The sequence below is a fragment of the Arachis stenosperma genome, chromosome 10 (assembly GCF_014773155.1).
Source record: "Arachis stenosperma cultivar V10309 chromosome 10, arast.V10309.gnm1.PFL2, whole genome shotgun sequence".
NCBI lineage: Eukaryota > Viridiplantae > Streptophyta > Magnoliopsida > Fabales > Fabaceae > Arachis > Arachis stenosperma.
Genome location: NC_080386.1, coordinates 5227715 through 5242392, shown reverse-complemented (window position 1 = coordinate 5242392; position 14678 = coordinate 5227715). Strand labels below are relative to the sequence as shown.

The following is a 14678-nucleotide window of genomic DNA, read 5'->3' as shown; positions in this document are numbered from 1 at the left end:
CGTGCCCCTTGCAATCATCTCTGCTCCTTGAGCCACCTTCGTGGCGCGTGAAGAAATTGGCGAGTGGGCTTGGAAAGGAATACCTAAACCTTCAAAACCACTAATCCCCTCACAAAACCATTGTGTTTCTCCCTAATAAGAGGATTATTGGTGTCACATCTGTCCAAATAAAACTACTTCTTTCTTTCCATATAAAGCATAATTAAATTGCATCACATAGTTCCTCTTAAGAGGAACATTTTACACCAAAAAAAAAAAAGAAGGAAAAAAAAAAGTCGTCTTCTTTCTTCTTTAGCTCCTTGCTTCGTTTTCTTGTTATTGCGACTAATAATTACTGCACTCCTATAATTTTCAAGTAAGTCACTTTTGTTCTTATTCAACTACTGTTCACTATTTTATTGCTGTTTATTCACTTTTCCTTTTCTTTTTTTCGCGAATTGGAGTATTATTAATTCGATTATTATTTTTTTCGTCAAAATCTCGAAAAGATTTAATCCAATTAGTTCCGTGAGAGTTAAATAGCTCATAGATGTTAATGAATTTGTTGACTCACGATGTAGCAGGTCAAATCAAAGGAGGTGTTTAATTTGAAGAGGTAGGAACCCTAAAATTGATTGCGATGGGGCGAGGAAAGATCGCGATTCGAAGGATCGACAATTCAACGAGCCGGCAAGTAACGTTTTCGAAAAGAAGAAATGGATTACTGAAGAAAGCTAAGGAATTGTCCATTCTGTGTGATGCTGAAGTTGGATTGATTGTGTTCTCCAGCACCAGCAAGCTTTATGAATATGCAAGCACCAGGTAATAATTAATTAATTAATTAATTAATTAAAAACTATTAATTAACTATTCATAATTGCTTAGTCTCTTTTTTTCTTCTCTTTGATTTGTGATCGAGTGTGCTTAATTATTTTACAGTTTATCAATTTTTTCTTCTTTATTTTTTTACTGAGGGAAAATATCTATTTTTAATTAAAGTGAATAATTAATTAAACATGAACACATTGATTGTGTTTTAAAGATATATTTACACTTAATGGTTGGGAGTCAGTTGTGCTAGCTGTATGAAACATTTTTATATGTTGCCACTTGCATTTAGGAATATGAATCTGTGATGAGTTTAATTTAATTGCTTTCATATTTGCCTTTATCTGGACCCTTCTTTGATAGTAGTGCTAAGGTTGATATAATAATTATCTCAGCTTAATATTAATATTATATAATAATCATGCATGCGCGTTTGCATGGTGCAACTCTACATGATGATGATTATTATTATTATCATCTTCACCTTCCTTCTCACCGATTCTTAGGGAGTTATTTTATAAGCTAGGAATCTAGGATAGTAATTTCCAAAATGCTGGGAAATGTTCTCCTTTTTCTTCCTTCTTGGTACTATTCTTTACGGTTAATTAATTAACCTTTCAAGTAAGTTAATTACACCATGATGATGAGGTGTTTTTGAAAATTGTAAATAAGAGTGCAATTTTTGGGGGGGGGGGGGGGGTTAAATGATTCTAATATTTGTTAATTAATATACCCAAAAAAAGAAGGTAATAATTGTTTGGATATGATGTTAAAACAATCAATTTGATTAATAGAATAGCAATTTTATCATCATATATAAGTAAATAATGGGTGCAATAATTAACCTTTCAAGTAAGTTAATTACACCATGATGATGAGGTTTTTTGAAAATTGTAAATAAGAGTGCAATTTTTGGGGGGGGGGGGGGGGTTAAATGATTCTAATATTTGTTAATTAATATACCCAAAAAAAGAAGGTAATAATTGTTTGGATATGATGTTAAAACAATCAATTTGATTAATAGAATAGCAATTTTATCATCATATATAAGTAAATAATGGGTGCAATGTTAGCATATATTGCAATTTTTATAGGCTTTGGTGTAATGTTTATTAACAAAATCTATAAGATTAGAAGGTCATGTTTTGTAGATGATTTCATAAAACTTTAGATTAATCTAAAATCATTGATATACTGTTAATGTACATCTTAATTAACATAATATGTACACCTATGTTCAGATTTATAAAAATAAGAAATTATTTGACCACATATACTTACTGATCATATCAAATTAGAAATAAAAATCAGTACAAATAATATTTATATATAACAGATAATTATAATTCAACAATTTGAATAAAATACTTAAATTTTATAGAGTTACTAAATGGTGTAGTGTTAATATTGATTTTCACTAACCATGTAAATCTTACTGAAAAATAAATCATAATTGCATTGTTCGTTATCTTGCAGTCATAGTAGAAATAGAAAGAAATATCTCAGATATGAAAAACAGGAGAAAGATACAGACTCTTAAATGCATGGTGATGGATTCAAGAGTGAGAAACCAAAAGAAATTGAAGTCCTTTCTTTTTTCTCAACTATGTCTGTATATAATGTTTACCTTAATAAGTAGTAAATGTGTCTAAATAATCAACAATTGAGACAAATAAGATCCATAGATTCCTGGATTTATAAGATCCATATTAAGTTTATCAAATTTTAATGGTAATATCTCTTGATCAAATCCAAAATCATTTCCTCCCGGGATAGCCAAGAGATTCAAACCCAAGACTTAATACCATTAGTTTGGATCAAACATTTACTAATAGTTTAAAAGTTGTAGTTTTTAACAAGCTTGTATTTTTTTTTTTAAATAGTTTTCTAAAAGGTGCATGCTATTACATACACCATAAACCAAAACGTTAAATATCAAATTTTACCAGTGACATTAGTGAAATAAAATCACAATAAAAAATTGAGTCTGATTGGTTTTTGTTTTTGTTTTTTTTTTTTGTTATTAAGATTTCGTTTTTAGTATTTTTTTTAAACTTTCAAAACAGAAGATATTAAAAATAAAAATAGAAATCAATTAGGCTTATGTTGATGAGAATTTGAGATGATTTTATATATTTAGTTCGAATGGACTGATAAAAACATATTAGCTAGTGTCTCAACATTCATAGCTTAGTTAATGAGCACCAAACTTAAAGAACTTAATTTTTTAAAGTGAGAAAATTAATAAAACGATAAAGTGATGAATTAATTACTATTAAATTTAATTTGTAATTTTTATAAAATATATATTTTATTATTTTAATTCAATAATAATTAACTTCTCATTTTATTGTTTTATTAATTTTCTCATTTTAAAAGATTTTAATCTGTTAAGTTAGCTTCGTTTGATTGAATACAACAATTTATTAGATTGTTTTTCTTTAGAAAAATTCTATTAACTAATTTTTGGTATCTAAACATCTTAGAAAATTTATTTTTTTCATTCTCAAAATTTTTTAAATTATTCTGTGTCTTTATAATTTTATTAAATTTGTAATTAAATCTTTATAATTTAAAAATTTTCAATTGACGTAACTATATTTTTGTTGTGCTAAAAATATTAGAATTAACAGAATATTTTTTTTTAAATTGAAAATACCTACACTTGAAGGACTAAATTCCTAAACCTAAATGTCCTCTCATTTTTAGAATATTTTGTTAACTCAAATATTTGGCATATGACATACCTAATTACAAAATTCAAAACCGTGTAAGAACCCAATAAAAAAAATTTAAACTATAGAGACTTAATTATAAATTTAGTAAAATCATGGAGATTGACAGAGTAATTTAAACATTTTTTGCAATAATCATTTTTTTCCCAACAAAAAAGGAAAAAGGAAGAGAAGAGAGCTAGATACACCTAATTTATATCAAGGTAGTAAGTTTTTTTTGTCTAATAAGAAATTTTTAATCTTACTTTTTGTGGCAAGCTTTTGTATTAAGTCGAATTGAATTATTTGAATTGATGATAATATAAAGTCTAGATACAAGATATTCTATTGAGATCAAAGGATAAAGGAAAAAAGAAATATTAATGGCGAATTGGCGATATTACATGACACGCCTTTAAACAGGTTTTAAGGTGAAATATGATAATGACACTCTCTAATAATTCATATAATTACTGGTACCATCATCTAATGTTGCATGTTATTGTTGTTGTTGGATGTTGTTGCATTCGTCACCAACCTTCTCATTAGCCAGTGTTGACATAGACGACATAATTGTTGATGATATCAATTTGCATAATTCAGAAAATAATAATAAGCACTTAAAAAATATTATTAATGCATGCAATGCAAGTCATTATTCTTTCATATCTTAAGCAGTGAAAGAATATGGTATGGTGATGAATTGAGTCAACAATCTGGTGGATTATGCTGCCTCATCAAGTTCGCTTTAATTTTATATTTCCTCCTTTGTTTTAATAATATGTATAATTAGGGCTAAAGAGGCCACTGTAAGTCTGTAACAGGTTAAATTAAAAGTTTGAGTAAGAGTTAAATGTTAGAATGAAAACAAGGTTCCTGTTTTCCCTCTGTTAAAGGGAAACATTATTTAATGCATTTACATTCGACAATTTGTTTGGATGCTTTTATGGACTGATCGTGTTTTGTTTGTCTCTGATTTTCTTGCCGAATGCTTGTTGCTATGAATGTTGAGTCACTATGTTGATGGCTTAGGTTCAACAATGGTGATACTTTAAAGCTCTCTGTTCAAAGTTATATGTATTGTATCTTTAACCATTGATCTTGCGTTATGGAGCCCATAAACATAATTGTCACACAAGATCAACAGTCAAGGATATGTTATATATAAATTGAAACCAACATTTTGATATTCAAATACCATTGCTTGTACCAATATAATAGTAAGACGTAGACTGAGTTAGATCAATTTTGAATTGGACCAACATAAATGATAAAGTCAATTAAGAAAATGAATTCATATATAATTTGATACAAATATTATAAAAACCAAATAGGATATTAAATTAGTTATAAAAATAGCAATTCAAGAAAGTTATTAGTTGCTTTTAAAAGTAATAATACTCAACTTGTTTATTTAAAATTATATAAAATTATATTTTTCCTTTGTGTGAAATGGTGAATAGATAGGATTCTGAATAAGTAAATGTATCTTCAAAAACTATTTTTGACTCGGTTAATTTCCACATTAATCTCACAAGGACATCAATCGGAAGTTATGCTAAAAATTGGAGTGTGCATCTGAACTAATCAAACCCAAACACTTCATTATATTGTGTTTTTTGAAGAGGTGTTTGTATTCATTTTGTATTTGATAAAAAATAATATGTATTTGTATTTGTAATTTTAATAAATTGCGGATACTTTTCAAAATTTGCTTGTTATTTTTAAAATTAAAATTCTAATATAACCTTATATATAAATAAATATTTAAATTTATCCTTAATTAAATTATTGATGTCAAATTCCATTACGATCAAAATTTTTTAAAAACTATTTATTATGATTATTTTAAATTTTAAAAATTATTTTATCAAATACAATTATTATTTGTGTTTAATTAAAACCAATTTTAGTTCGGTTTATCAAACACAGGTATTATAACTATTAGAAAATTATTTTTTTAAGTTAATTTTGGTAAACAATTCATTAAAAATAAAAATTTTATCAAACCAACATTAAGTAACTTATATGAGCTATATAACTTGTTGAAACAATTATGAAAATCCTAATTTATCAACCCTAAAAAATTTTGTCCACCTAACTCAAATTCAATTATGCTATATGGATACAATAAATCAATCACTAGTAAGTCACTATGTAAACTAAAATACATAGGTGATGTTCATGAAAGGATTGGATCATTTTGACGGTAAATTATTTGAGTCAGAAAAATATATAAAATATGTATAAATATATACAAATAACTTTTTTTTTTGGTTTATGAAGCATTTTTTCACTGACATTTGTTAAGATTCCGCAACTTATGAGCTACTATATATAGTTTGAAGTTTAACTTTTGACTTCATGGTGTGGCAAACAGGGGTTAAGAGTGAGTCAAACTAACCAGTAAACTACTCTTAATCGAACAAATCAGTAGCCGAATAAGCTAAATAGATGAGCTCAAGTTGACAATTAGACCAAAGAGTTAAGCATGTTTATTAAACTGAGTCGAATATTTCCAACCTTAGAGCTCGATCGTGAGCAACATCTATATATTCGGAATTCTGAAAGTATCCCGTACCCCTTATATGCTACTAGAGACGAGATAAAATTGCTAATCCAGTTATAATCGCCTTTAAAGATAGTTACGTTGATCTTTCGACTGATATTTTCTCTGAACTCAACCTCTTTCTTGTAGTATACATATGCTACTATGCCCCATTATTTGTAGATATTTTATATGATCTGTCTGGTCGCCCAAGTCCCAAATCTTTGTTCTCTTCGTAACATTTAGTGTATTTGCTCGGTTATATTTAGTCTTGTGGTATTTGTCAAGAATATATTATTCTTATTATCATTTGATACATAAGAATGCATCCAGTGAGAAGAGCGGTTTTTGAAAAATATAATACAAATAAGAAACAAAATCGTTTTGCTATCACTTTTCTAGCAACTTTCACAAAATTTTAAGAGAGAAAAATACCGTAAAGCAAACAGGAAATTATGATAGAATAATCCCTTGAAAAATCATAAATAATTCATCAGGCATCCTAAATGTTATATATGCATCCCTTAATAAGCCAGTAAATTAATTCTTGAATACAATGAACTTCCAAGTCTTGTTAGACTGAATCAGTAGCATATAGATTATTTTGCTCCGCCTAGATTAGGGTGTCATGTTCAGGAAGAATACATTACCAACTCAACGTACAATGGATATCTAAACAGGCACCGTCATATGTCTGTTCAATTCCCTTCTAGTGGTATGACAAACACAAGAACTGCGTGTGAAATTACTAATACTGTCAACACAATTATACGAGTGAATAAGTGATCTTTTTGTTCATTTTGCACTATAATCTTTGCTGTTTCAGTGTGGATTATATTTGCTGAAAATTCTCCTTTTCACTTAAAAGTTGCAAATATGCTCTTGTACTGAACTTCACGTGTATGACAGCATGAAATCAATTATTGAACGCTACAACAAGCTTAAGGAAGAACATAATCAGCTGATGAATCCAGCTTCGGAAGTCAAGGTAATGGCACACGCACCTCTCTTCCAGTAGCATTCAGCAGTTCAAACTTTTGCTCCTCACTATACTTAATTTCCTTCTTTGTTTCCTTATTAGATATGTTAGACTTGAAATACCTTCCAAGTTTCACATAATAGGCAACTCAAGACGCATTCCATATATTGGAAGGAAAAGAAGAGGCTAAAGAAAAGGAGTTGTTTTAATAAAAGAAAAGAAAAGGAATTACCAGCTGAACTAAATAATAATATCAGTTGTTTACTTCTTGGCACACATATTCTTGCTCAAATCCTAGGTACTTTGCGAACAGCAATATCACTGTTATTTTGCAGGAGAAGATACAAAAAGCTACCAAAGAGACTAATAATGCCCACATACCACCACCTTTGGCAAAACTCTCCTTAACCCTAAACCTCACAAGCTTTATGACAAATTGGCAGGGGGTAACATTAAACCGTAGAAATATGACTTGGGTAGTACAGCATGCATTTAAGTTATACCGTGGATTCATCGCCTTGATGTCCCCCAATAGAATGACAGTCATTATCATGTCTCATGCCCACATATGGAAGTGTTTCAGAGACCCTAAACGGCTATACCTGATATGACACTGCTATCTTGATAAAGCTAAATACTAGTGCCATTTGATAGTAGCACCACCTCACATGCATATGCTCAGTCTGAGCTTTAGTATGCCAAGGATTATCTTATCCACCTGCATGAACCTCTCAACAGATATGATTAGCTGCACAAATCAAGCATTACTGTATTTGCAAACAAATAGCCCTCCCCGGTTATCTAGTGAGTATTACAAACCCTCACACACGAAGTCCTGTCAAAACCTCAGCCTCCGCACACAGATAGTGTACTCATAGCATGGCTCATGACAGCAATAAGGAAAATGCAGGTTCTCTTTTGATTGGTCAAGAAACACAACACAACTTTTGAGATCCTCCTGTTAGGCATCCAACCACCATTACTGCACGTAGGTTTTTATGTAATTACCATAGAAAATTACATACTTTCTGAATTGTAATACATAGTTAACTGACTTGATATATTACATGAGAAATCCATGAATGGACACATTTTGACTCCTTATATAGGCACACAATTAAGTTGGTGGAATCGATAAACAAGCAAGTGTATTAAGCTGATAATATTCACTTTTATTGTATGCCTAACCATGAGGTGTTAGACTTATAACCATACAAGAACATCTCGGTTGGGGTTACAAGTTCAGAGAATCCACTTGACAAAACACATAAGAAGCGTAGATCATAGATTTTACTCTGATTGAGCCAATAATGAATCTCCTACAAGGTGAACACCAATACTTGGGAAGTTAGAATTCACTTACATTACAAAGTAAGCAAACCATAGATTGCATTTCTACTAAAAAGAGACCAACATCCAACCCAGGCTTAGTTTTGCCTGAAGAGCACTCCTTTTTGTTACTTCTCCATATTTTAGTCCTCACATTTACTACCTAACAATTCTCGCATTCAAAATATTCCATTTTTGTAATAATAGTACAATATACGTTTGACATCTGTATTTCTACTTGCTAGTTTTGGCAGAGAGAAGCTGCAAGCTTGAGGCAACAACTGCAGCACTTGCAAGAATGCCACAGGTAACAAACAGTTAAATAATATAGATAACACTTAAAGCAAGAAAAAATCTAGGTTATACCACATTCTCCCGCAAATAAAAACTTCACTAGAACATTGACACAATTACTGATATCATCGGCCTTTCCACACCCCTTCCTAAACCTCAACAAAAATAAAAAACAATATCCATCCTTGCTTCCTATCCGCTACTCCCTCCCATGCATCCCCATGCATAAACTTTGCACCTATTAGAAAGTATCCCTAGTAGTCTTTTAATTAGTAAGTCAAATACCTCAGCAACCACACAAATCAATAATTTGGAGGAGGTTCAATTAGTCCCTAAGGAAAATACAATAAATTAGAAGCAATTTTGAAAGAATATCATATTGATAATAACTAAGTAGTATAATATTCCACATTGTTTCTTAGCTATGATGAGATTCTAACACTCTTTTGAACAAAATGTTGATCAATAGCACGATCACAACAGATAAAATCTTATGAAACTTTGTCAACAAAACCACTATATTGAAATGTGTACTGCTAATCCAAAAACTTAGTAAATTCAATAACTCTAGCTAGCAAGAGTCCAAACCTTATGAAATTTTCCAAAAACGAGATAAGGCATTTCATATATTTCTTCGTAAAAGCAGGAAACTGATGGGCGAAGAGCTTTCTGGACTGGGCGTTCAAGAACTACAAAATCTTGAAAACCAACTGGAGATGAGTTTAAAGGGTGTTCGCATGAAAAAGGTATCATGAGTTGGTGCAAATAATATCTCTTCAACTAGTTTAAAATTTCACCTTTTTTGACTGCATGTTCAAGACCTTACATCATTATTTCCCTGTAGGATCAAATTTTCACAGATGAGATTAAAGAACTACACCAAAAGGTTTCAGATATTTCCGATTTTTTCTCTTTGCATGCCATGACTTAGGCTTTCCCAAATATGACAAACTTCCATTAACACCATTGTAGGGAAATCTCATTCATCAAGAAAATGTAGAACTCTATAAAAAGATGGAATTCTTGCAAAAAGAAAATGCAGAGCTAAAAAAGGTAACTGACGAAGAAACTCTATTCATAATTTATGAATCTGTTGTTCATCCAAAACAGATTCCAGGCATTTCTTAGGCATACTATTTATCTTTAAGTTAACGCCTTCAGCTTCACTATAGCTAAACCTAAAAAGAAGATTTTCATGTCAGGTTTATGAAGCAAGGAGTACAAATGGAGAAAATGCAGCATCCAATCCTCCATACACCATCGGAAATGGATATGACTTGCTTGCACCTATCAGTCTCCAACTAAGCCAGCCAGAGACTCAATACACTGAACCACCTGCCAAAGCAATGAAACTGGGGTATTTCCTCACACCAATAATAACACAGTTCTTTTCTATACATTTACTTTATAATTTCGTTAAAATTAGAAACCAAATTTCTGCATCAGACTGCAGCTGCAATAACAAAAACTGTTCAAGAATCGTGGATGATTACCATTTCTGAGCTGCTGTCAACAACTTGTACTACTTATAATGAAGCTTTTATCAGTGAGATCTTGTACTTCAACAATCACATTTATTTGATGCAACAATACAAAGCACATTGGTATGCAATTATCTATCTAGAAGCTTGCATTGCCTTCAAGGATCAGACAATGACTACCTATGTAAATTTTATGCAATAAAGATATCAACCACTGTGCCTGGTAATGTTTTATATAATTTCTACATTTGTTAAAATCAATGGAATGGAATTCCAAACACCACCACCTGTGCCTATACCTTCAATCAGCAATATAAAACATTAACAGAAACTATGTAGGCCATAGTTGTTTTGTTTTCGCATCAAGTAATAAGTATGAATCATGTCTTTTCAGAACAAATTTTTAGCAGTACTGGTAACTACAAAGAGGGAGCCAATACCTGAATCAAACACAATAATCTTGTATAAACCAACCCCATTACATAATGCAAAAATAGAATTCCTGAAGAAATAAAGGACTTAACTACAAACACATCTCAGCACAGTTGTCTAAAAGATAGTAGGAAAATCTCTCAGACAGAAGCACATAAAAACATATTCACATTTTTTATCGAAGACTTTTTACCATTGATTCTAAACAAATTTAAATAGATTTTAGGCACCTTTTAAAAGCAAGGTATAAACCTTTGCTGGGGCAAGCATAAAACACATGACCGAAGAGTATCAACAATTTCTCATATAGATGCAAGATAACTGATGTTACAAAAAGAGAAGGAACAGTTGCCACAACTACATACCTACTCTGCTGCAGATTCTAAAGTAGAAATAAGGGATGAAAAACAATTCACCAATCCACACATGATGCTGTGGGTCGCAGAGAAGCTGTCATTTCTGACATTCATCCAGAACATTTGCATTACAGGAGGCAAAGCAAACTAGCCATATGGTGAATCACTACTATCATTATAGCAACAAAGATAATCATAATCTTTCTCTGTTATTCTTTCTTTCTTTTTATTTTTTATTTTATTTTTACTCTTTTTTTTTTTTTGTGACCGTGGGGGAAGGGTGACAACTGTGCATGCACACAGTGGATCATGGCACACAATGAATTTTCTTAACCTTAAGTCAGAAAATATTTGGCATTCTACAAGCATGCATCATATGAGCTTCTGTGTAAAGTTTTGAAGACTTCCTAATTTATTAGACTTCTAATGTTATAGCTACATGTCAAGTGCTGAAACTCCCACCAGAGTGAGTATAAATTATAACAAGACAGAAAATTAGAAATGTCTTCTAAAGGTTTATCACTTAGCATCACAGGCATGCAACATATGAGGTTCTCCATCAAAGTTTTTCAAAAGGTTTAGCACTTAGAATCAAGAGTATCAAATCAAGGGCTAAATACAACCATATCGGAACTAAGAAGAGAAGTGGCAAGACAAATTACTGGATCCACATGGTTTATGAATTATTCGCAACACAAATTGAATGCAATTGCCATCAATAACCTAAAACTTCTTCTTGCAGATGAATCAGGAGTGCAAGGAGCAATATGGAAAGATGATATGCATCAACCCTGGATAAGCTATAAAGCTCTATTCCACAAAAAAGCAAACTTCAAGCAGGAACACTCAAGATAAGGCACCATGTAAGAAGAATTCCCAAAAAGGAACTTATAATATGAGCAACGCACAATTTTGTGCATACCTGTTACGCCAATCGAGATTGTCAACCGATAACCCTCAATTACAAAAACTCCTAATATAATTACTTGTATTACCTCAATTGACATTTCACGCACGGAGCAGAAACAAATTATTGATTTGTCAGTGCCAAACTCTCAACAGTAGACACAAATATTCACATTATTCCTATGCCTCCTGATGATTGTAGAACAGTATGAGCTTTGGAAGTAAACACAGAAAGTATCCCTCACAGCATTAAGCTATTAAGATTACACATTTTAAAATGATATTAATCAATGGGATCGAAAAAGGTTAGTTAAGTTCAAGTCCTCATTAGAATTTAGGAAAAAGCAGAAGTCCAAGAGTAATGGAATTCTAACTTTATGAAAAATTCAAGATTGGGGACTTGTAACAGGGGACAGGCAATATAAAGCGAACTTTATATGTTATGCTAATGTGAGCAGGGAAAACATTGTAACTTGATCAATACACAGCAGGTTTTCCTTTAAATAAAGCACAGTTTTCAAAAACCAGTTTGTTTTTCCTCAATACTTCCTGCCTACCATCTCCACTATTATGTTTATAAAGGACAATGTTGTAGCGAAAATTGTAATTATAAACAGCTGATCTGAGGATATATATAGAATAAGGCAACCAAAAGCATGTATATCAAGATACAAATCCTACAAACACCTTTCTCATAAAGACTACATTTATTTATACACTGAAGTGGAAAAGTACCATATTAAGTTGTATAGGTACGGTTCGAGGATGAGAATGTGCCTCGCCACCAACATAATGATTTCCTCAAATAGTGAAATTTATCCAACAAAAATTATAGGACATACGAAATGCAAAAGAATTGTGCAAGTCTACAGATGCATCACATAATTTGGAGTGTGAGCATGATGAACAGTTCAGTGTACCTAGAAAGTCTTGCTGCCAATCATTGTCAACTCCACAAAGACTTTGCCAACAGTCAAGAAACTATGCTAGGCTATGCATGAAAAGATTCTCTTGCCCAACACTAACAAGCTTCATTAGAGAAGCCTATCACTCTAAATACTCTAAATGGATTTAGTTGCATTGATAGAAACTACATCTTGACCCTGGACCACAAATTTACATAGCCAGAGACACAGGCAATCTACCCAACATTTGGAAGCATATTTACTTTTAATCCCAAACTGAAAGATGGCAGCCAAGTGCACCAGACTTCCACTTCATATAGTCTGAAAAGGGAAAATGTAGATAGCCTTATTCTCACAAATAGAGGATATTTCCAAGATTTGAACCTCTGACCTCCAGGTCATAAAGTTACCTTATGGTTAAACAAAGACCTATTCTCCAAGACTCCATGAATATACATTTGATCTGATTTCCTTACCAGGCCTCTACAAGTCTTCTTGCTACATGTGTCTGAACTACCTAAGATGATATTCCACCATCTTATCTACAATAGGGGCTATCACAAATCTCTCTAAGGCACTCCTTCCCGATCATACCTTAAGCTTTAATGATGCTTCCGCCAAATGCAATTGTATATATGAAATATAATATATCTAAAACCCTGAAAATATGCATTTTATATCCATTTAATTTACCAATTATAAGCTTCAGCCATTTAAGACTGGAAACCACAAATAATCTATTTGTTAATTTTGATACATAGATAATTCAATTTAGTTTAACTGGTCAAGAGCTTATCACAAATGGTGGTTCATCAACCTTCCTTTCTTGCTATATAGATAAAGTTTTAGAAACTGTCATGCCATTAATAGACAAAACTGCTGCATGTGAAGGTAAGATCCTCACCATGTTGTGATCACGCAGTCTTTCTTGCTATATAAAGTTTAGAACTGTCATACCATTAATAGACGAAACCACTGACATGTGAAGGTAAGATCCTCACCATTGTTGTGATCATACAGCCAGCCAACCTGAAGACAACAATGCAACTCATAATGAATCTTTTCTGCAGTAGAATAAAAAGAAGGGGATCATAATTTCTTATCAATGATTATATATAACTAAATATTAAAATTATAGATATGAAAAGATGCACGAGCTAGTAGATGAGCATAGAAAAATCAGACCCTAGAATGTACTTTCTCTTTTGCAATAAAAGAACTATTACAGTTAGATCAGAGCCTTAAGAAAATCGGAATCAGAAAGCAATCACTTAAGCACTAGACGGAAGCTATATTTCATAGCAAGGGTTCAACTAAATTTGTTTAAAGTTTGATATTCACATTCGGCATAAAAGGTAACATTGCACCTAGTTAAGGCACCATAGGACAGGATATGATCCTATCGCACGTTAAGGGTGATACTTGCCAAAAAATCCAACACGTATATGCAATAGAGTGGAAATATGATTCCTTTCACCCTTCATTTTTTCCCCTACAGACAATAAATCATAATTTGAGGATGTGGAAGGATTATTTATAAAGAAATGGAATAAGTTTCTTCCCATACATATCAAGATTTCCCACTATGCAATAAAGTCTTTAATGTGATTGACAGTAACAGCTGTAAGCAGTTTGACGAAGATCCTATTTTAGACAAGTAAAGATCAAATAAAAGTTTGAAGTACTAGAGGTATAAGTGATTCAAACCTCGGTCCTCTTTTCTTTCTTTCCTCTCTCCCTAATAATTCTCAAAATGCACTAAATGGATACATGAATATAAATTTTAAGATTTTAACCAACTAAACTAGCAGTAGCATAATCAAGAGTCAAGAGTATGGCTCAACTATATAATTGCACTATTGCACTGTTATGATATTGCACTTTACTTATGCTCTATATCATTATTGAAAAACCACTTAACAAAATG

The 14678-nt window shown here is 31.6% G+C and overlaps 1 protein-coding gene across 4 annotated transcripts; it reads left to right on the top strand.

Moving 5' to 3' along the window:
- Positions 1-213: 213 nt before the first annotated feature.
- Positions 214-10391, top strand: LOC130955098 (MADS-box transcription factor 23-like). 4 transcript variants are annotated; one of them, XM_057881881.1, is made up of 9 exons: positions 239-355; positions 561-801; positions 6979-7057; positions 8623-8684; positions 9318-9417; positions 9516-9557; positions 9644-9724; positions 9874-10028; positions 10118-10391. In XM_057881881.1, the coding sequence occupies exons 2-9, from the start codon at positions 620-622 to the stop codon at positions 10131-10133; spliced, it is 717 nt and encodes a 238-aa protein (XP_057737864.1). In that variant the 5' UTR covers positions 239-355; positions 561-619; the 3' UTR covers positions 10134-10391. The 4 variants fall into 4 exon arrangements, with proteins under 4 accessions (XP_057737862.1, XP_057737864.1, XP_057737863.1 ...); XM_057881879.1 differs by having other exon boundaries at positions 214-355; positions 564-801; positions 9874-10391; XM_057881880.1 differs by having other exon boundaries at positions 8632-8684; positions 9874-10391.
- The last annotated feature ends 4287 nt before the right edge of the window (positions 10392-14678 follow it).